This window comes from Miniopterus schreibersii, assembly GCF_964146895.1.
Source record: "Miniopterus schreibersii genome assembly, chromosome: 10".
NCBI classification, from domain to species: Eukaryota; Metazoa; Chordata; class Mammalia; order Chiroptera; family Miniopteridae; genus Miniopterus; species Miniopterus schreibersii.
This window is the reverse complement of record NC_138110.1, coordinates 486,128-506,789: the sequence shown is the minus strand read 5'-3', so window position 1 is coordinate 506,789 and position 20,662 is coordinate 486,128. Positions and strand designations below refer to the sequence as shown.

General features: G+C 55.8%; 2 protein-coding genes across 2 annotated transcripts in view; both read left to right on the top strand.

Annotated features, from left to right (window-relative positions):
• PRPF6 (pre-mRNA processing factor 6) overlaps nt 1–16,225 on the top strand; it is a 32,884-nt gene extending 16,659 nt beyond the window's left edge. Inside the window, exons 10-21 of the mRNA XM_081149811.1 lie at nt 778–896; nt 1,770–1,988; nt 3,358–3,480; nt 7,280–7,401; nt 9,081–9,219; nt 10,395–10,514; nt 10,873–11,049; nt 11,451–11,584; nt 12,205–12,296; nt 13,281–13,395; nt 15,168–15,294; nt 15,923–16,225. Of these exons, the coding sequence (XP_081005937.1) occupies nt 778–896; nt 1,770–1,988; nt 3,358–3,480; nt 7,280–7,401; nt 9,081–9,219; nt 10,395–10,514; nt 10,873–11,049; nt 11,451–11,584; nt 12,205–12,296; nt 13,281–13,395; nt 15,168–15,294; nt 15,923–16,075 (1,640 nt within the window). The 3' untranslated portion in view covers nt 16,076–16,225. The remainder of the gene's footprint in view (nt 1–777; nt 897–1,769; nt 1,989–3,357; nt 3,481–7,279; nt 7,402–9,080; nt 9,220–10,394; nt 10,515–10,872; nt 11,050–11,450; nt 11,585–12,204; nt 12,297–13,280; nt 13,396–15,167; nt 15,295–15,922) is intronic.
• A 772-nt stretch (nt 16,226–16,997) lies between these two features.
• On the top strand, nt 16,998–20,298 carry LOC308562811 (uncharacterized protein C20orf204; the record flags this gene model as incomplete). The annotated part of the gene is made up of 5 exons (XM_081149245.1): nt 16,998–17,004; nt 17,719–17,873; nt 19,434–19,709; nt 19,821–19,973; nt 20,152–20,298. The coding sequence occupies 5 exons, from the start codon at nt 16,998–17,000 to the stop codon at nt 20,296–20,298; spliced, it is 738 nt and encodes a 245-aa protein (XP_081005371.1).
• Between the last annotated feature and the right edge of the window lie 364 nt (nt 20,299–20,662).

Genomic DNA, 20,662 nt, shown 5'->3' with positions numbered 1-20,662 from the left:
CATGGTGCTCGACTTCCAGGCTGCAGTGTCTTCCTTTGTAAGAGCTTGTGGGTCTGCAAGCCTTGTGCTCTCAGGTGTGCCTTGGCTGCTTCCTGGTGTGAAGCACTCTATCGCTCTGCCAATAGTGCACTCACATAAAGTGGGGTCGTTTTCCCCGAGAGCATGACCTCTGGCCCGTGGAGTGTGGCAACCTGCAGCAGGCCCAGAGGAGAGGGACAGCACCTTAGTGTTCTCCCCACCGAGCTGCAGGCTGCTCGTCACATTGGCCTCTGCATGGTCCCTTTTTCTCACAGGCATCTCTTGTTCAGACTGCTCTTTTCTCCTCTGGGCTGTCCTTTACACGCTGTGAGCCACAGTGTTCTGACACAGCCTGGCAGAACTTTGTGTAAACCAGTTCCTGGATCCCAGGGGACTCAGCTGCCCTCAGATGCACACCAGCCTGGGCAGATACACATCCCAGGGTCATTTCTGTTTTCTTTTCTCATGGTTTCTGCATCCTCGCTCACTCACCACCTGCCTGCTGGCCTGTCCTGTGTGGGGGGACTGCCTTCTTGGCCCTGCATTGCTTTGTTTTCTAACATTGATTTTCAAGTGTGAATTATTGCCCTCTGCTATCCCCCAGGCCTGGGAGGGCCTCTAGAAAGAGCATGTCTCCTGTCCCAGCTCTCACCAGGATGAGACCATCTGACTCTGCTGACAGCAGCATCCTCTGGGACCCGCCGTCCTGCTTCCACTTCCCCTTTTCTGTGACCTAGTCTCTTGTGTGACCTTTCCCAGCCCTGGAGCATGTACCCAACTCTGTTCGCTTGTGGAAGGCGGCCGTTGAGCTGGAAGAGCCTGAAGACGCTAGAATCATGCTCAGCCGAGCTGTGGAGTGCTGCCCCACCAGCGTGGAGGTGAGTTCTGCAGCCATTGTCACTACTGCTGAGGCCTGAGCCCAGGCCCAGTGTCTGGAAGTGGCACCAACTGGACATTGAATTCATCCAGGTGCAATGAGAAGTCACAAAAGCCGCCCGTTCCAGCTGCAGGAGGAGCGGGCAGTCTGGCTGTGGTCAGCCGTGCTCCTGGTGGATGTGCAGAGCAGTTGTTGCTCAGCCCGACCAGAGGGCTCTTTGTGGAGCAGTCCTTTAGTCCTGACGCCGAGCAGAGTTGGCAGATGGGACCTGAGGGGAGAGGGCGGTAGAAACTATTGATCTATCTTTCTGCCAGTCCAGCCTGAGGTCAACTCCTTGCCCCTTGGCTAGTTGGATTTCTTTAGCTCAAATATTCTGGTTCACAGCATTCTGTGCAGTGATTTTTAGTCTTGGTTTTATGATACCCAGCATGTCTTTAATTACTCTGAGGGGTATTGTGAAATTCTCCAAACAAAATTAATCTCAGTTTGTTTATATAAAAATAAATAGAGCTGCACACATTTTTGGTTTTGAAATGCTGCAGTCACCAGCTGGGGTGTGAGAGCTCAGGAGGCGGAACAGCAGTGTGACTGTGGCTTGTGAAGCAGCCTCGTGTCCTGCTCACCTCCGTTCCATGCCCATGACACACATTTAACCAGTGCGTGGAAGGTGTAACGGGCCTGTCGCTTTTCCTGTTGACTAGAGAGTCACCAAGTCAGAGCATAACAGCTTTCGGATGTGGAGATGCTGCTGCCATGTTCCTGGGCCCTGTGCAGGGGTCCTTGAGAGATCCTGGACCTGGGAAGCATGGTGGGGCCCCTGAGGTTGACTCACCTCTGCCCCTCAGGTATCAGTTTCTTATTCCTCTCCACACAGCTGTGGCTTGCCCTGGCAAGGCTGGAGACCTATGAAAATGCCCGCAAGGTCTTGAACAAGGCCCGTGAGAACATCCCCACAGACCGGCACATCTGGGTCACCGCTGCCAAGCTGGAGGAGGCCAACGGGAACACGCAGATGGTGGAGAAGATCATCGACCGAGCCATCACCTCCCTGCGGGCCAATGGTGTGGAAATCAACCGCGAGCAGTGGATTCAGGTGGGGCTCCAGCTGCGCTCAGGTCACGGCCACAGCTCCAAAAATGGATGTCATCCCACACGTGGCATCTTGTAGAGTAGGGTTGTTGGTGGTGCCCAGGTCCCACGCTGGCAGGGAGCAGGCACAGGCTGATCCTTGCGTGATCACAGCCTGTGTCGCTCAAACCCCAAGTACATCTTGGGGTAGGATGCTCTGAAGCCCTTTGAGCATGTGGACTAGAAATAACCCATCTGAAAGGTGTGGCAGACGGCCCTGGCCAGCTCGCTCAGTGGTTAGAGCATTGGTTCTCACGCTGAAGGGGTTGCGGGTTTGGTTCCCGGTCAAGGGCATGTACGTGGGTTGCAGATTCGATCCCTGGCTGCAGTCTGGGAGCATGTAGGAGAAAACAACTGATGTGTCTGTCTCTCTTTCTCTCCCCCATCCCTTCCACTCAAATTATTTGGAAAAAATATCCTCGGGTGAGAATTAACAAAAATGATAAAATGACGGGAGTCACAGGCGATGTGAGCTGCGTGTAGGCTGTATTTCAGTGCTGCTGATCTTGTGTGTATGAAATGGCACTTAGGATAGCTTAGTGAGCGTTTAAAAAATAAGTGGCTTTGGCCTTGGCCAGTGTGGCGCGGTCGGGTGTCGTCCCAGACGACACATGCCTGGGTTGCAGGCTCGGTCCTCCGTAGATGATGTGCAGGAGGCAGCCAATTGACGTTTTGCTCTCACATCGATGTTTCTTCCTCTTCCCCCTCTCCCTTCCTTTCTCTCTAAAATCAATTTTAAAAAGTGGCTTTGGATTTCTTTTCAGATATTTAGAAGTCATTTGCGTTCTTCTGTTTTGGAGAACTATGTGTTGTGTGTCTCTGTGTTGTTGGTCCTCTCCCATATGATGTGCGAGAGATGCCAGGGATGCGTGTCTGGGCCTCCTGTTCTCTTCCTCCACTCACCTGGAGCCCATTTCTCTCCTGCTGGCCAGCCTGCCACTGCCCTGTTCTGCCTCACCATCTGTGGGAGGCTCCTCAGTGCCCTGACAGCTCTTTCTATCTGGTTGGAGTGTAAATTTGTCTTTTTCTCCAATCTCTTTGGAAGTTTCTTTAGCGTAGGAACCTCTAATAGCTACTGAGTTGTGTCCTGCAGCACTCTGTATGCAGTAGGTGTTTATTTAATGCTCCTCGGGTGATGGATGCAGCTTCATTCTTAGGCATTGGTCAAGCATTGATCTGGGTGCAGGGATGGGCACACCAGTGAGCAAGACAGACACAGTCAGAACCTTCAGACCTGCAGTACCAGGGCTCTCGGTTCTCACCATCAGTAGCAGTACACCCCATTGGGCATCTGCACTCTGTGCTGTGAATGCAGTTTTGTGTCCCTCTTTTAGGATGCCGAGGAGTGTGACAAGGCTGGGAGTGTGGCCACCTGCCAGGCAGTCATGCGCGCTGTGATCGGCATTGGGATCGAGGAGGAGGATCGGAAGCACACCTGGATGGAAGATGCTGACAGTGTGAGTCTGGTCCGAGGGCCTGGAGTCTGTTTATGGGGAACTGCAGGCACCTTAGATGTAGGTTAGGGTTTGAAAATCTTGATCTGCTGATTTGTAGACATAGTTGCAGTTGTAAGGAATGGTTCTCCTTAACCCAAGTTCACATGAAAAGCTGCTTTTTTTTTTTAAATCCTCACCTGAGGGAGGATATTTTCTCCATCAATTTCTAGAGAGAGTGGAAGGGGGAGAGAGGGAGAGGAAGAAAGAAACATGGATGTGAGAGAGACACATTGATTGGTTGCCTCCTGCACACGCTCTGACCAGGACCAGGGCAGGGAACCTGCAGTGAGGTACATGCCCTCGACTGGGAATCAAACCCGAGATCCTTCTGTCCTCGGGCTGATGCTCTGAGCACTGAGCAACACTGGCCAGGGCAAGAGCTGCTTTTTGTACCTACTCGCCTGTGGAGCTCCGGGAGGCCCAGACTCCAGGCTCACACAGCTTTCTTAGCTATTCACCTCTGTACATCTGGCTGGCCCCTACCCCGTTTCTGTTTTAAATTGCACTCAGAAAACATTTTGCATGAAAGCATTTGCCTGCTTTGAGATTATTTCCTTAGAACAGGTTTCCAGAGAGGAGATTATGGGGTGAAAGTCGATGAACACATTTAAAGTATTTTATTCCTTACATGTAGCCCCAGTAGCAAAAACTGTAGAAAAAATTCTTTTCTGCCATTCGCTCAGCTTCCTGGCACTGTTAATACTACTGTTATTTCCCTTGGAGTGGACCATGCTTTTAAAAAAATCTGAGTTGGATTTCCATTGTTTAAGTCTAACGCAACCCCTAATCAGGAGAGAAACAGAGGAAAAGACTGAGATTTGTAGAAAGTGATCTCCACGAGAAACAATTCATAGTCTATTCTCTTTCAGGGATGTGCTTTTACATGGAGCCTTTTTTGGGGGAAGGGGCTGTTTCTCATAAATGTCTGCTTAGGACAGGCAGCATGCCCTGCTGCAGCAATTTTCAGCCATTCACTTTTTCATTTTCCACTGCGCTCACAGACACACACACTCGTGCACTCGTACGCGCACACATGCCCTCACATCTTTTTTGAGTCATTTGAGAGTAAGTTGTAGGTGTCACGACCCTTTGCATCTCAAGGCTTCAGTTGGTGTTCCTTTAAAAGCAGACATTCTGTCGCACAGCCGCAGCACAGCTGCCATAGTCAGGGATCAATGTTGGTGTAGTCCTGTTACGTAACTTACGGGCTTTGTTCAGTTTCAGCAGCTGGCTCAGCTGCGTTCTGTTGTGTAGCTGCCAGGGTCCCCTATTCAGATCTTCATGACCCCCACGGCCTTCAGGAGGGCTCTAGTCTGTCTCTGGTCTCTGTGAGTCTGGCGTTTTTTAAGTGTACAGGCCAGTAGTTCTGTGGAGGCCCCTGGACCCAGCCCCCACTGTGTCTCATGGGTAGGTTGGGGTCTGCCTCCTTGTAGGGGCTGCGTCTTCCTGGTGGGCTGGGTGACATCTGCGCCCATTCGACTGACAGCTCAGGTGGCGCCTGCCAGGCTTGCCTCTGGAAGGTTACTGTTTTTTGCTCTTTTAATTAATCAGTATTTGGTGGAGAGACACTTTGAAACTACATAAATACTTGATTCTTGCCAAACTTTGACCTACTGGTTTGTGGGTCCACTAACGATATTCTTGGCCTTTGTTGGTTATTACCATGGTATTTGCCAAATAGAGATTTTTTTTAAAATATATTTTTATTGATTTCAGAGAGGAAGGGAAAGAGTGAGAGATAGAAACATCAATGACAAGAGAGTCATTGATCGACTGCCTCCTGCACACCCCCTAATGGGGGTCGAGCCTGCAACCTGAGCATGTGCCTTGACTGGGAATCGAACCGCAATCTCCTGGATCAAAGGTTGATGCTCAACCACTGATCCATGCTGGCCAGGCACATTTTCTAAATGTCATTTCTTCTGCATTTATTAGAGTTTATTAGCAGAAATTCCACAGTAAGAAATAGCCTCCCTCTCTCCTCATTCATGTGAGTGTCCATTCCTTCACATTAGGAGAGACTGGGGTTTCCACTCGATTCTGTGGGCGTCCACTCCTTTACATCAGGAGACACTGGGGTTCCCACTTCGTTCTGTGGGGTTCTGTCCACTGTGGCCGTTGTCCCAAGTCTTGCATGTGCCACAGCTCCGAGTGCAGGTGCTGGGGGTGGCCCTGATTGTTGGGCCCAGCCTGCAGACGGCCTTGTGCACACTGAACACACTGTCGTTTAGTTAGGGAAAGCAAGACACAGGCCAACCGTGACCGTTTATTAAAACCTTTTACTATGTAATACGACATACAGAAGTACGAAGAGTAATTTAATAAATATCCACAGCCTCTATTGGAAGAAAATCTCTAAACACACAGAAGACCCCCAGGCCCTGGTTGCTGAGCTTCTGTTTACTCCGAATGCGGTTAGACATTGTGCCTGTTTGCTCTCCTCTGACACGGTGGAGGTCTGGGTGGGCGTCACCCTGTGGATAGCACGCTGGGAGTAGGAATCCACAAGCTGTTTCAGATTTCCTTGTTTTCATCGTCGTTCACACTCACCGGAGTGAGCACAGCTGTCTGGCAGAGAGCTTGTGGTCCGGGAGTGAGAACGGAGTGTTTTCCTGGTGCTCACCACCTACAGGCCCAGCCCGACCACACCCAAGACCTTGGGCTTCCTGTCAGTGCACGTGTGGCCATGGAGGCCCGAAAGCCTTTGTGACTGGCCTCCAGGACCTTGGTCAGAGTCATAGAGAGAGTGCAGGCCAGTGTGCACAGGGTCTGATTCTCACTTCTTCAGATGCTCCTGGTCAGGACACGCCCGTGCAGGGCCCTTCCTGGTGTCTGTGGTGGTTGAATCAAATGAGGCCACAGGACCGAGGAGGGACCCAGTCTGCACAAGGAGGTCTCAGCTGTGTTGCTGCTCTTTCTTCTCCTCCACACTCATGGTCCTTGAACACTAGGAGGCTTGCTGGTAGTCTTCCTGGAGGAGGCAGCTGTTGATGTGTGAAGTGGCCTTGGGTGGCTCAGGTGCCCTCCCTGAGCAAGGACTGCACAGGTGTGAGGCAGCCCGTCTGGTTTTAGTTCACACCATTTTTACTCACAGCTGCAGGACTTTATTCCTGACACCTTTCCTAGTGGCTTTTCACCTCAAGACACAGGTCTGTTCTTGGTGCGAGGGGACCTTGAGCATCTGCAGAGCATGTGTCCAGCATTGATGCCAGTGCTGGGCACTGGCTTTCGCCCTGTGAGGCTCCATGTTCAAGAGAGATTATCAGTGCGGGTAGTGACTGGCTTTTGCATCATGTTGCTTGATGTCAGCCCGGGAATAAAACCCCTTGAGTAAGGAAGACACACCTAAGGGACATAGAAGGTGTTTTTGGTGGTTCTGAGGAGATGGTTTTTTTCTTTCTCTTCTTGGTATTTACTTGTGTCTTACAGGTTTACACTGAGTGTAACTTATAATTAAAAATACTCAATACACTTTTTTTCAAAAGGAACTAATGTGTATGACATGCTCCCCCCATGCCAGTCTCGCTCACCTGCAGCTGTGGCATTTGCTCCTGCACCAGCTTCCATGGTCTGCCTGGGCTGGCAGGCAGCCCCATCATAGCCCCACATGCTCCCACTTTGGTGCTCACGTCCCCACCCTCTTGGGATTCCTTCCTGTGTGGTACAATTTCTAGCAGAGAGCGTCATTGGGGAGGGCACCACACCTCCTGCTCCGAGGCCAGTGCTGGGCTACCTGTTCTCACGCCTGTGTCTGCTCTAGTGTGTGGCCCACAACGCCCTGGAGTGTGCACGAGCCATCTATGCCTACGCCCTACAAGTGTTCCCCAGCAAGAAGAGTGTGTGGCTGCGAGCCGCATACTTCGAGAAGAACCATGGCACCAGGTACGTGGGGGAACTGTCTGCCTGCCTGTTGGCTGAACCTTCAGCTCTAGGCTGTGTGGTGCTCTTGGCAGGTGGGCAAGTGTCTCACCTGGAACTTTGCAGCTGGAGCTGTCTCTGTGGCTCCTTTTGAGATAGGATTATCACTGTTGTATAGTTGAGAAACCGAGGCACTAGGGGCCTCTCTGCCAAAGCGAAGCACCTACATCCAAGCCCGTGGCGGTCCTGGGGTACCAGAGCCCAGAGCCTGGAGCCCACGTTGTGCTGGCTGTGGCTCCAGCAGTGTGGGCGGTGCAGCATCTGGGTCCAGGCAGGCATGGTTTTCATTTAAGCTGTGCTGGCTTTGGGTTGGGGCTGGATTTTGTGCTCTGAGGAGGTCCTTCACAATTTTCTCTAATTGTACTCTTTAATTGAAAAAACCTTTCGGGTCTGCCTCATTGGCTACACTGCTGATTAGATTAGGTGTTGCAACTCTGGTAGTGAATGGGCCCCCCCAGCATTGGCTCATGTCACTGTGCACCCTCTGTCAGGGCCCTCTGCTGCTGTCCCCTGTGCTGGGCAGGGACAAGCCTTGCTGATTGCACTAGGGTTGCCGCTGGGAGCATTGAGTCCTCTTTCTTGTCTTTTGTGCTCCTGTACCCTCCTCGTTCCTGCCAAGTGCTTTGTGTTGTGAAGTTCACTCCTTGGGGACATTTTAAAAAAAACAAACGTCTTTATTGATTTCAGAGAGAGGAAGAGAGATGGAGAGAGAGAGAGAAATATCAATGGTGAGAGTCATTGATTGGCTGTCTCCTACATGCCCCCTACTGGGGATCGAGCCCACAACCCGGGCATGTGCCCTGACGGGGAATCAAATGGTGATCTTCTGGATCCTAGTTCAGTGCTCAACCACTGAGCCATGCTGGCCAGGCTCCTTGGGGACATTTTGAGATGATGGTGCTCGCTCACCCTGTACAAGTTCACCTCAGACAGTCCTTTTGGAGCAGAGCCTATCCTCCCACCTGTGGCCTTGGTGGCACTGCTGCTATTGGCCCCTGGCTCAGAGCAGCCCCCTCCTCCCATCTGGCCCCTGTGCTATCTGGCCGACTCGAGAATGAGGGGGGCAAGTGCTCAGGGTCTTGGGTCCAGGGTCGTGTGCTGTCAGGCTTCCCTCACAGGCTTCACTGGGTCTCGTTGCTGAGGTCTGAAGAGGTCACCTGTGCCAGGTGGTGTGAAAGAAGCTGTGGGCTTCACACCTGGTACCCAAGCTGGCAGTCTTTCTTGCTCAATAGTGACCTAAAATAACTTTCTTCCAATAAGATAATTTCTCTGGATGCCAGAGAATAGATGGAGGCCATAATCTTTATCAGCGGATCTGTGGTTGGAGATGAAAAGGCCTCTCCTGTCATCCAGACCATGAAATCCTCGCTGTTTCCAGGACACAGGCTATAAAAGGGCCTCCTGAGAAGCTCCTCTGTCGGCTCGGCTCTGCTGTTTAAACAATGCACTGCTTTGTAGCACCCTCTTCAGTAGTTGATTTTAGAACCTTTATGGACAGAAAAGATTTCCCCACACTCTCCCCATCGTAAACTTGGTAAATCATTGATAGTGTCGAACTTTGGAGCGGGAGCTGTCTTTCCAGTGCCCACGCCACGGCTGCGGCACCCTGTGTACTCTGGGTGACCATGGGCCCTGTCTTGCAGGGAATCCCTGGAAGCGCTTCTGCAGAGGGCCGTGGCCCATTGCCCCAAAGCGGAGGTGCTGTGGCTCATGGGTGCCAAGTCCAAGTGGCTGGCAGGCGATGTGCCCGCGGCGAGGAGCATCCTGGCTCTGGCCTTCCAGGTGGGTGAGGTTGGCTGTGCTACAAGGGCATAGGTACGCACATGTCCTTGGGGCCTCCCCCAGCTTGCTGATGGAGCTGACGCCAGGCGCCAGGACTCAGGCTGCTGTACAGGCAGCTGGGGACCCACGGGGGCCTGAGAATAGGGACGATGGCCCAGCTGGTGGACACCTAGCTCTTGGTCACTGCCATTCAGTGTGACCACTGGCTAAATGTTACAGAACACGGCGCACAGGCGGCAGCCCCAGGAAGGATGGGGCATAGAGCAAGTGGCAGTTGGGGTCTGGCATGACTGTTAGGCTGTCCTCAGAGGAGGAAGCCCTGTGCCCCACCCCTCAAGCACAGGGGTGCGCTGGGTCACACGTTGGCAGCCTTACATTGGCACAGCTGAACCTAGCCAGACTTGTCATGGCTGAGGTAACTTACTTTTATTATCACATGTAGCACCCTGATACTTTGTGACAATATGGGCCTTTGTCGGTAGCGTGCAGCATCCTTTCTCATAAACAGGAGTGCTGTGTACAGGTGGATCTGTTGTGACCCAGGCTAGCAGGACAGAGGTGGTTGTTCTTGAGTCAATTCCTTGAAAAGGGACTGGCCTGGAGTTGACTGTGCTCTCTGCTGCCAGATTCCCCCTCCATCTGCCTGGGCCCCCCTGCTGGTCACCATGGGGTCACTTATTGGGTATGGCGTGATTGGCATGAGTGTGGCTGGTATGTTCTCAGGAGGCTTCGAGGGCACCACCCACATGTTCACTGAATTCTGGGTTGTATTTAGCCAAGTCCTGATCCTTGGGAGTCCTCTCCACACCATCAGCGACGCTCTGGGCATCCTTCTGTGCTGCCCTCATGGACACACTGGGGTGGCCAGTTCCCCATCACCAGGCTTGGGAAGGAGCAGGGTTGGGTGTGATGGATCCCCACGGGTAGGAAGTGAGTGACCCACTCCTACTTTGAGAGGCCCAAAGGCTTTGGGGGGATCCTGGAGACAACGGCCCTGCAGCTGCCGGCCTCCATCCTAAGTGCTGTCGAGGCTGTACATCCGCACCAGTGAAATAGTTGGATGTCAGCATCTTGGGCTGGGATCTGCTTAGATGGGACTGTTCTGCAGCAGAGGGAGCCTATTCCTGCTCCCTCTGTCCTGCTCCCACCTTGACTCTGCCCTGCTCACTCTCCAGGCCAACCCCAACAGTGAGGAGATCTGGCTGGCTGCCGTGAAGCTGGAATCTGAGAACAATGAATATGAGCGGGCCCGGCGGCTGCTGGCCAAGGCTCGGAGCAGCGCACCTACTGCCCGGGTGAGCAGGGTGGCTCAGGCATGAGGGGCCCTCCTATCCTGCAGGGTCAGGAAGGGTGGCGGGGGAGGACCAGAGGCCATGATGCTTTAGGCCCCTTTGTTCAGACTTCATTTTAAAATGTGCTTGTGTGTAAACCCCTCCTGGTTCCACAGCTACAAGACAGCTTACAAGGTACGTAAAGCGCACCAGGACAAACATCATTTAAGGCGACCTGTTGTGTGACGTTGAGCATGTACTGCAAAGGCACCAGCCCAGCCCCCGCCCAGTGCTAGAGTCTGGGCCAGAGCCAAGTTGACCGGCTGTCCTATCCAGACAGGGTGAGGGCAGGGGTGGCTGCCTGATCTGTGCCTGCCCCTAGGTGTTCATGAAGTCCGTGAAGCTGGAGTGGGTGCTAGGGAACATCGAGGCTGCCCAGGAGCTCTGCGAGGAGGCCCTGAAGCCCTACGAGGATTTCCCCAAACTGTGGATGATGAAGGGGCAGATCGAGGAGCAGGAGGAGCAGACAGATAAGGCTCGGGAGGCCTACAGCCAGGGGGTGAGCTCTGCACACTGTGCACCTGTGGGACCCGCGGTCTGCACCTGTTTAGGCCCCTGCCAGGCCTTCATCCCCTCCTCTGTGCAGTGCTTCTCCTCTGCGCACTCCTGTTTGTCTCTGACACCTCCTGACTCCCCGGGTCTTCAAAGCTGTATGCCCTCTACTCAGTACAGTGCTGGTTATGGCATCTCTAAAGCGTGAGCTACTGTGTGCACGCCCTGTACACATGTGCCCGGCACAGCTGTGCACATAAAACCTTTAACCCAGACTTGAAGCGGGTGGGTCTTCATGGACTGGGCAGCTCGACTCTCCAGGCTTGAGGAGTAGCCATAGCTGTCACTGTTCCTCTTAGACACCAGCCAAGTCCCTCTCTTTCTTTCTTGTCTCTTTTTTGGCCACAGCTGAAGAAATGTCCCCACTCCACACCCCTGTGGCTTTTACTTTCCCGGCTAGAGGAGAAGATTGGGCAGCTGACTCGAGCTCGGGCCATTTTGGAGAAGTCTCGCTTGAAGAACCCAAAGAACCCCGGCCTGTGGTAAGTCTCAAGTTCAGCTCGGGCTCAGGGGTCATCCTCACTGGTGGCTTGCGTGCAGCTGTTTGCACAACATTCCCAGCACAGGTTTCTGGGAAGAGTGGCAGGTGCCAGCCATGAGGAACGGTGGTCTCTTCTTTGGGAGGGTTCAGCTCAGGTGCTCAGATGGGCCTGTAGATCATTGGATGTATTTTCACTTGTCTCTGAGAGAGGGTGTGCAAGGGAGCCAGGAGCTAGCGATGGGGGATTAGGGATGGAAGAGGCGGCGTCCGGGCAGGACCAGGGGGGTGACGGGGTCTCGGGCAATGGCGTTTGCCCACAGGAACCTGTGCAGAGGCGCAGCATGGGGTCAGAGTGTCGGGTGGGAAGCTGAAGGAGGCGCCTTTCGGGTTGTGCGCTCGCAAGTCCCAGCAGCCTCAGCGTGCCAGTCTGTCTTCACCCTGCCCATCTTCACCACGCTGGCAATGTCGGAGTATGGGGCTCCATGCAGGGCCATCGACGTGGGCCAGACAGCAGGTGGCGCCGGCATCTCACTGCTCTGCTTGGCAGGAGGCTGGGCAGCTCTGTTGCAGGCTGTCTGTCCCCAGACGGGCACTTCCTCTCCCTCTTGGGCCTGTCCTCAGGTTGGAGTCTGTGCGCCTGGAGTATCGGGCGGGGCTGAAGAACATCGCCAACACGCTCATGGCCAAGGCGCTGCAGGAGTGTCCCAGCTCTGGTGAGGCTCACTGGCAGCCCAGCAGGGCAGCGGGCACTTGGCTTTAGTCAGAAGGTTCACTACACTTGTCATTGAGATGCTGGAACTGAGTTCCTTGTGTCTGGGGAGTTGCACTTCCTGCTCTGAGGTGCTGCCGTTCCTCTTCCTGTAACTTCTTTGTTGCCCCAAGTAGTGCACACGCAGCATACATGGGCTTGGAGTGGAGGGGACGTGAACATCACCTGTAAGCCCGCTGCTCAGAAACCGCTCCTTTGAGCTCACTTGTAAAGTCATGAAGTATGTTTAGTTCTGTGCCTTTACTTACTTAGTTTTCAGTCGTCACCCAAGGATATTTTTTCCATTGCTTTTCAGAGAGAGTAGGGGGAGGGGGAGAGACACATTGATGGGTTGCCTCCCACGTGCACCCTGACCACTGGGGCCAGGGATCGAGCCTGCAACCAAGGTACAGGCTCTTGGTCAGAATTGAACCCCAGGACCCTTTAGTCTGTGGGCTGACGCTTTAACCACTGAGCCAGACCGGCCAGGGCTGTGCCTTTTTTTAAAGCTAAAAACTGTGAGAATTTTTCATTATTGTAGAATCTTCAGGGATGTAAGTTTTTTTAGTGGTTTTACGGAATTTTGTAAATATGACAGATCCCTGCTCACCTGCTGCTTGATTTTTTTATCTGATTTTAATCCAGTGTTACTACCTTTCTGCTTGACTCTTTAATAGCATTTCTGATTGTTTCATTACAATAAATGCTTAGATGTGGAATTGCTGAGTTGGGGGAGTAAAACCTTGTTGTTACTTCCCCAGTCACCCCTAGAAAGTTGTCCAGTCTGTGCCCTCGGACCCGTGGGGTCCCAGGCAGGCAGCAGGATGGTAGGCACACGTGGTCTTTGTGGTTCTCCTCTAAGCAGGACCCCTCTCTGGCAGCTGTGTGGGCAGGCCATGTCTGAGCCGAGGTAGGGTCTGAGGTGTGTTTCTTTGTGTCTGAACTTCAGGGGTCCTGTGGTCTGAAGCCATCTTCCTGGAGGCAAGGCCCCAACGGAAAACCAAGAGTGTCGACGCCCTGAAGAAGTGTGAGCACGACCCCCACGTGCTCCTGGCCGTGGCCAAGTGAGTGGGAAATCCTTGTGGGGCTGCTGATTCTCAGGGACCTGACAAGCTCTCGCCAGGGTCCACCTGGTCTCGGAAACAGGGTGGGCTCCCTGGTCCTCCGTGATGAAGCGCTTTGGCTTTGATCTGAGGCTGATGCATCTTGGGACAGATGCCACGTGGACATGAGCCTCCTGGATTGCCTGGTCCCTCTGTCCCAGGTCCTTCTGATGGGACTGCTCCTCTGTGTCTGCCACTCAGTAGTTTACATATACACATGCCCTGGGTTTCAAGACAGAGACAGACTTGCTGACGTTGGTCCACACAATTTAATTCATAAGCAAACCACCTTTGGCTAATAGGGCTGTAAGCAAGAAAACTGTTTCTCCCCTGTCGGGTGAGAAAGACTCCCTGGGGTGACCTGGGAGTCATCAGGGGCATTGGTCTGGCTGTTAGGGTGCCTGGGGTGCGGAGACACACATGCTGGAGGCCACCTTCTTTAGGGCGCATGGTCTCCAGGGCAAGAGGAAGTCAGCAAGTGACCCCACACCTTGAGCTTGTGTTGGGTGCTGGGTCAGGGGCTCCCTGGGAAGGTGTGTGGTATGCGGGGTGTGGGAAGGAGCTCAGGGCCTTGGGAAAATTGGGTGAGGTTGTGGCCTGTGAGTAGAGGACAACTTCCTCAGAGGAGTGGGACCTGCGTGCATGGTGGAGATTGGGTGTGGTTGGAGGAGGCTGGGCTCCTGGTGCTGCTGCTCAGGGCTCTCACCCAGGGGAGGTGGCACATGGGCGGTTGCAGCCTGAGCAGGAGCCATGCACAGGTGGCCTCCACCCCTCTTCTTCAGGTGCTGCCCGGCACCTCTCCTCACTGCTGTGGGGACAAGGGCTTCCTGCAGGCTCCTGAGGCCCAGCTTGGGCCTGTCTGGGCTCCCTCCCACCCTATGCTTCCGCCTCCCAGAATGACTTTTATGTGTGACACTCAGATAGGGCAGCCGTAAACCTCATAAAAGGCTTTGCTAAAGTCAACAAGTCTCTCCTTGCTGTTCCCAGGCTGGTGTTCTGGGTGCCTACTATCTGGGTTTGTGCTCTTTAAATCACAGTTTATCTAACACCAGGCAATTAAGAGCAGCACACGGCTTAAAAAACAATCAAGCTATCAGAGCGTGAACTACTCCACTCTGACAGATGGCCCCGCAGCTGCCTGGAGGCGAGGGCTAGTGGTGCCTTCCTTTGCTTTGGTGCCTCAGGGTGAGAAGGAGGCGAGTCTTCCCACCGTCCTGTCCTCTGAGTGCCGAGGGCTTTGTGAGCCGGAGCTGGTCTTGGGCTGCCCTCGCTTGTGGCCTGGTTCCAGGTGTCTGTCTGCCGTGGGCCCAGGTTCCGGTGCTGACCTGAGGCCATCTCCTCCATGCTGGCTGCCTGAGGGGGCAGAAGCAGGCTGGAGCTTCATGTCCTCCCTAACCAAAACCTTAGTTTAACTTTTGTCAGGTTTACTTTCATCCCCTTATATTTACCCAGAGGAAAAGATGGATGGGAGGGAGTTTAAAGTTCCTGCTCTGTGTGTGGATTTTCTAAGAAACAGTTTGGTTAGACACTTGGATGACGGCTCTCTGTTTGTGACCTGCACCAGTTTCCAGGTGGCTTGGCCCCTTTCTCAGCCTCCTGTAGGAGCCCAGGGCTCATAGGGACAGAACTGATGGTGCCACTGCGGATCTTCAGGCTCCTGCTGCACCCACATGTGGGAGGCCAGGCCATCGCTTGGCCGCTCACCTGGGTTCTCACCCTTCTGCCTTGGACAGGCTGTTTTGGAGCGAGCGGAAGATTACCAAGGCCAGGGAGTGGTTCCACCGCACTGTGAAGATCGACTCGGACCTGGGGGACGCCTGGGCGCTCTTCTACAAGTTTGAGCTGCAGCATGGCACCGAGGTCTACACATCCCTGTGTCGGTCTCCGAGGGTGGTGGGAAGGGGGGCATAGACAGACAGTGGGGCTCCGCTGACAGTTTCTTGCCTCTGCAGCTGTTTTCTGGTTACAGTTCTGTAGTCTCTTAGCCTGAAACTTAGATGTTTGGGCCATGTTAAGCGGCCTGTGAGCATCTCTTAGTGGGTTGATTGGCGATGGAGCACAGGGTCATGGTAGAAATGGGAATGAAGTTCCGGCCCTGAGGATTGCTTCCCCTTGTGCCTTGGTGGGTCTGTCTTCCTGGGCCTGAGCCTGGCGTGGCGTCCAGGGGAGCCTGGGTGTTGTCAGAGCTGGGTTCACAGGGTGCGGGTGGCCAGGTTGTATTGGGGTGCTAATGGGAAGTGGACTCAGCTTTGTGGGAATCATGGACTTGGGCGGGGGGAGGCGCACTTGGCTGTGCTGCGCACCTGTGTCAAAGCCTGCCCGGAGGCCATCGATTTGGTGGGCTGCAGTGGGGACAGCTCCCCGGGAGGAGGGACATGCCCCACTGCCAACCAGGACCCTGGCTGGGGCTGGGGGTGCACTGTGGGATAGGCAGGAGGAAGAGCCTTGGGAGGAGCCCTGTCTCAAGAGTCCTCTTTTCCCCACCCAGGAGCAGCGAGAGGAGGTGAGGAGGCGCTGCGAGAATGCAGAGCCACGGCACGGGGAGCTGTGGTGTGCTGTGTCCAAGGACATCACCAACTGGCAGAGGAAGATCGGGGAGATCCTCATGCTGGTGGCAGCCCGCATCAAGAACACCTTCTGACTGTGTGGTCCCTGTGGGCCGGGGTCTTGGGTGGCACACAGGCAGGTAGGCGGGTGCTGGTGCCTGCCTTCTGTGGTGAGGAAGAGAAGGGGTGGGAGGGGCCCCCAGCTGTCTTCCTGCTCTGTAATTAAAGTTTTTCTAGGTAGGCTATAGGCTTGGTGACCTGCTGGTTTTCTCTGGGCCTTTCTGGCGTGTGCTTTTGCTGTACCAATCTGGTCTGTGGGGGCTCACAGCTCTCGTGTTTGGGGAGGCCTCTTACAGAGGAAGAATGATTGGGCGAGGTTTTGTGGAGGAGGTGGTGGGACATGCACCTTCCCTGGTGACTCATCTGTCGCCCCTGGGATGTGCATTTTCCTCTGGAGGGGGCACCGTATCACAGGTTCGCAGGGATGGGTGGCTTCCTTGAGTCTGAGTGCAAACAGCCCACGTCCTAAAGTGCCTCCCAGAGCCAGGTGCTGAAGGATGACCTGGGGGCCCTTGGACTTGTGTTGTGGGCCCTCAGGCCTGTGTTGGAGGAAGATGTCACCATAAGAAGTTTTCTCACATTTGCAGATGACATGTTTTTGCTACTTTGTAATCAGCAGTTTTCCTAAAGCACTTGGGACTGTCCTCATCTGTAAATTGAAACCAGTTACCTGGGATACTTGGCAGGTGTGAGGATGAAGGGCCTCCTGAGGCCCCTTCATGGAAGGGGCAGGTGGCTGTGGCTTGGGTCCCTTTCATCTCTTTGGGAGGAGGTGGGAGGTATCTGCACAGGGCACTGAAGATGGAGTCCGGAAGCTTTTGGGAGCTTAGTCTGTCTCTGTGCGATGTGGAAACCAAGGCCCAAAAGGGGGCAGTAACCTGGCTGTGACCACAGGGGTGTGGATGGCCTTCTGTGCCACGAGTGGGGCGTGTCTTCTGGGCACCTCCTCTGGCTCTGATGTCAGGTGAGGCTTCTTGCAGGGCCCTTGGAAAGTACCAGAGTGTCAGGATTAGCCACACATGAATGTCTTGGGGACTGATTTCTCAAATGCTTTGAGGTTGAATTATTTTTTTTCCCTGGGGACATTGAACTTCAGCTGGCATTTTCTTCAGCTCCAACTCAAGGCGAGTGGGTTCCCGAGGCTGTCCCTATTCTGCGGGCCGGGTGAGGTGCTGTGGCCTAGCCAGGAAGGGCAGCTGCTGAGTGCTGGACCAGCAGGAATTCCCACGCCATGGGCCTACTGGGGCAGGACCCCTGGATGTCAGGGTGGGTGCGGGGGACTGACACAGTGGGGGTAAAGTCTCACTTGCCTGGTTCTGCTGTGGCCAGGTTCCTAGGAGAGACGGCTCTGCTGATCGCGGAGGGAGACCCTGATGGAGGGGTGCGGGCCCCCCAACTTCCTTGGCTCCCCTCCCCCACCTGGCTGTACTGCTCTTTGCCCACTGGGCACCCCACCCCCTCCAGGACAGCACATCTCTGTGGGGCTGGTGGCTCAATCCAAGACCCACTGGATGGGAAGGGAGCCCAGCGCTGCTGGGTCCAGGGTCAGGTTAATTGGAGAAGCGATTGGATAGGGGTGGGGAGAGGGAGGGGGCAGGCTGAGATCCTGGGTCCTCCCTCCTCCCTCCCTCCTTTGCTGGAGGAGCCAACTTCAAAAGCCTTGTCCGCCTGCCGCCAGCCGCCAGCGGCTCCTCCAGAGAAGCCTTGGGCTACGGTTGGCTGGACTTGGAGCCTGACCTGGAGAGGTCGCTGCACCCCCACCTGAGGACCCCAGGATCATGTTGGAGGCTCACTGGCGGGAGTGAGGGAGGGCCCGACCCTGAGAGGCCCATGGTGAGCAGCCTTGGGCCGGTGGAGGGGACTCACGTGGGCCCAGGGGCTGGGAGCTGGGAGCGGGCACAGCCTAGGAAAGGCTGCTGCTTCCGCGGTGCCCGACCGACTGACCGACTGGGAAATCCCCTTTGGGTCTGTCACTGGGCCTGGCCCTGGGTGCTGGGCCTGGCCTTTCCTGGCAGTGTTGGGGTCAAGGAGTCAGCTGGGTTGGGCTGGGCTGGGCTGGCCTAAGCCTTGGGCCCGTTGGGGGGAAGGGGGGAGGACAGAACAGACAGGCCTTCTGGGGCCCCTTGGGCAACCAACATGCCCAGTTTGACGTCCCTCCAGTACCAGCTTCCTCTCATCATCACTGTGCCCTCTGACCCACAGCAGACAGAGGGGTGACTCCGAGTTGGCCATCACCCAGCATGTCCAGGGGGTTGAGAAGGGGCACAGCTAATTGCATCTGCTCTTCCAGCTGCCAGATGCACCACGGAGCAGCCACACAGACACTCAGGTCTAGGTGCCGGCTAGGGTGCTGCTCAGCCGCCAGGGCTGGGAAGCCGAGTCGAGTCCTGGTCTCGCTCGGTTCACTTGATTAATTTTCCAGTTGCTGTCCGACTCCATCTTGGGGCCTGAGGGTGGTTTGGGGGCTGGGAGCCTGGAGACAAGTCTTTCTCTTTGATGTTTGAGCTTCTGGGGGGTTGGGCTTCTATGCATGAGAGCTGGTCCCCTCCATTCTGGGGGAGGAGGGAGGCTGTAGCTGGAATGTCTGGTGGGGCCTAGTGTGGCTCCCTCCCTTGCCTTTGGGGGTTTCCCCAAGCCTTCCCCTTCTAAAGGGGTGTGGCCATGAGCTCTGAGCCCCCACCCCTGTCATTTCCCAGGTCAGAGCTGATTGCAGCAGAGCCCCTGATAGGGTGGTTCTGCCCAGGGCTCCTGTGGGGAGGTCAGGTGCCCAGAAGTGAGCGTGTGCTGGGGCGTGGGGGGCACCCAGAGAGGGGACCACCTTTGGGAGGGGTGGGGATGGATCAGACATGGTCAGGGGGAAGCTGTACTGGGGAGGGGCACCCTGCTGCAGGGCCAGGCCTAGGCCAGCCCTGCTCTCCACAGTCTTGTGGGCTCTGGCCCTCCTGCCTCGAGAACCCTCCATCTCTCCAGCCCTCACCCTGCGCATCTCAGCACTGAGCTGGCTTATTGTAGCTCTTTTAATCATTTGGTATCTGCAGTAGCAGTTGACCTACATCATTATATTAGTTTCAGGTGTACACCCCAGTGACCAGACATTACATAAGTGATCACCCCAATAAATCCTATCCAGCACGACGCCTAGTTATTAGAATATGATTGACTCTTCCCTATGCTGTACTTTACATCCTGCTGACTATTCCCTAAGCAGCAGGGATTTGTCCTGCCAGACCTGTGCCTAGACCCCTTGCTGGATGTCATGGTGACACCAGCATTTTACACCAGCTCAGATTCCCTCAGGTTGGGGGTGGGGGGCAAAGCATACTGCCTGTGAGGCTGCTGGAGGGGAGAACTCCACAGGCCTGGGTGCCCCACCCTGACCTGATCGCCTTTTAGGTGCCCCCAAAGCCTGCGCTCTGGGCGCTTCTGCTGGCGCTGCTGAGAATCTCAACAGTCCCCGCCCAGCTGCGCACCTGCAGTGTCCCTGACGTGCTCCGCCACTACCAAGCTGTCATCTCCGAGGACCTGCAGGCCGCCGTAAGGCGGGTTGTGCCAGGGCCCGCAGGGAGCGGGCCAAGCTCCAGACCTCTCCATTTCATTCAGAAAAACCAGACTGGTGCCGGGACCCTCGGTAGGCGGGGTCGGGTGGGACCCTCCTGCGGCGCCCAGAAGGTATGGAGGAGATGCCCCCGCGCCCTCCAGCCCCTTTCCTTGCTCCTCTCCGCAGTGCTCTTCTCCCAGCCCCCCCCCCCCCCCCCCGGATTTCTTCCCTTCCCTCCCCAGGAGCACAGTATTCTAGTGTCCATCGAGTCCCTGGGCCGGACCCTGCGCAGGGCGGTGGCTGGGGGCCCGCGCGGGGCGCTGGAGAAAGCCGCATGGACCGTGGCCCTGCGCACCGAGGCGGTGATGCGGCGCCACTGCCGGACGCTGCGCCAGGTGTGCGCCTCCATCCCCGCTGTGTGCGGGTCTAGGCCCTGGGTCCTCAGCTCCCACGATTTGGGGTTTCACTCGGACGCACTGACCCGTCCGCGACGCCCTTCCCCGGGGGCTAGACGCGAGCTGCGGGGGCGGGCACGGGGGTCGTGCGCGTTCGCTGACAGCCCGCTCCCCACAGGGGCGCCGGCGCCCGCGGGCCCAAGGGCGCCCCCACCGGCGCGGCAGGCGCGGGCGGAGGCGGTTCCTGCGGCGAGCCCTGGACGCGGCCGCCACCTGCTGGGAGAAGCTCTTCGCGCTGCGCGCCTCGGCCAGCCAGGGCCCCTAGCGCACCCTGCGCGGGGCCTGCAGCGTCTCCTTTGGTGACGACCGCGGCCTCCGCGCTCTCGGTGTTGACCTTGGCTGACCACTGGCCCCGCCCAGGTCTCATCCTGGCCCGTCCTCCCCCGAGGCCCGGGACTTGGAGATGTGAGCCTTGCCTGTGCCAGGCCGCCCGCCATGCCCTGGGTGGGCCGCCGTAATAAACAGCTGGTGGTGCCCGTCCGGTGGTGGTTCCCTTCACCTGCTGTCTGTGGGAGGCTGCCCCGGGCTCCGCTGCTCGGTCGGGAGGGGGTGCCGCGGCGCCGACTGCTGGGGAGCCCGCGGGAACACCCCGCGCTCCCAGCCTCGGGCAGCAGGGGGCGGCTGCCGAC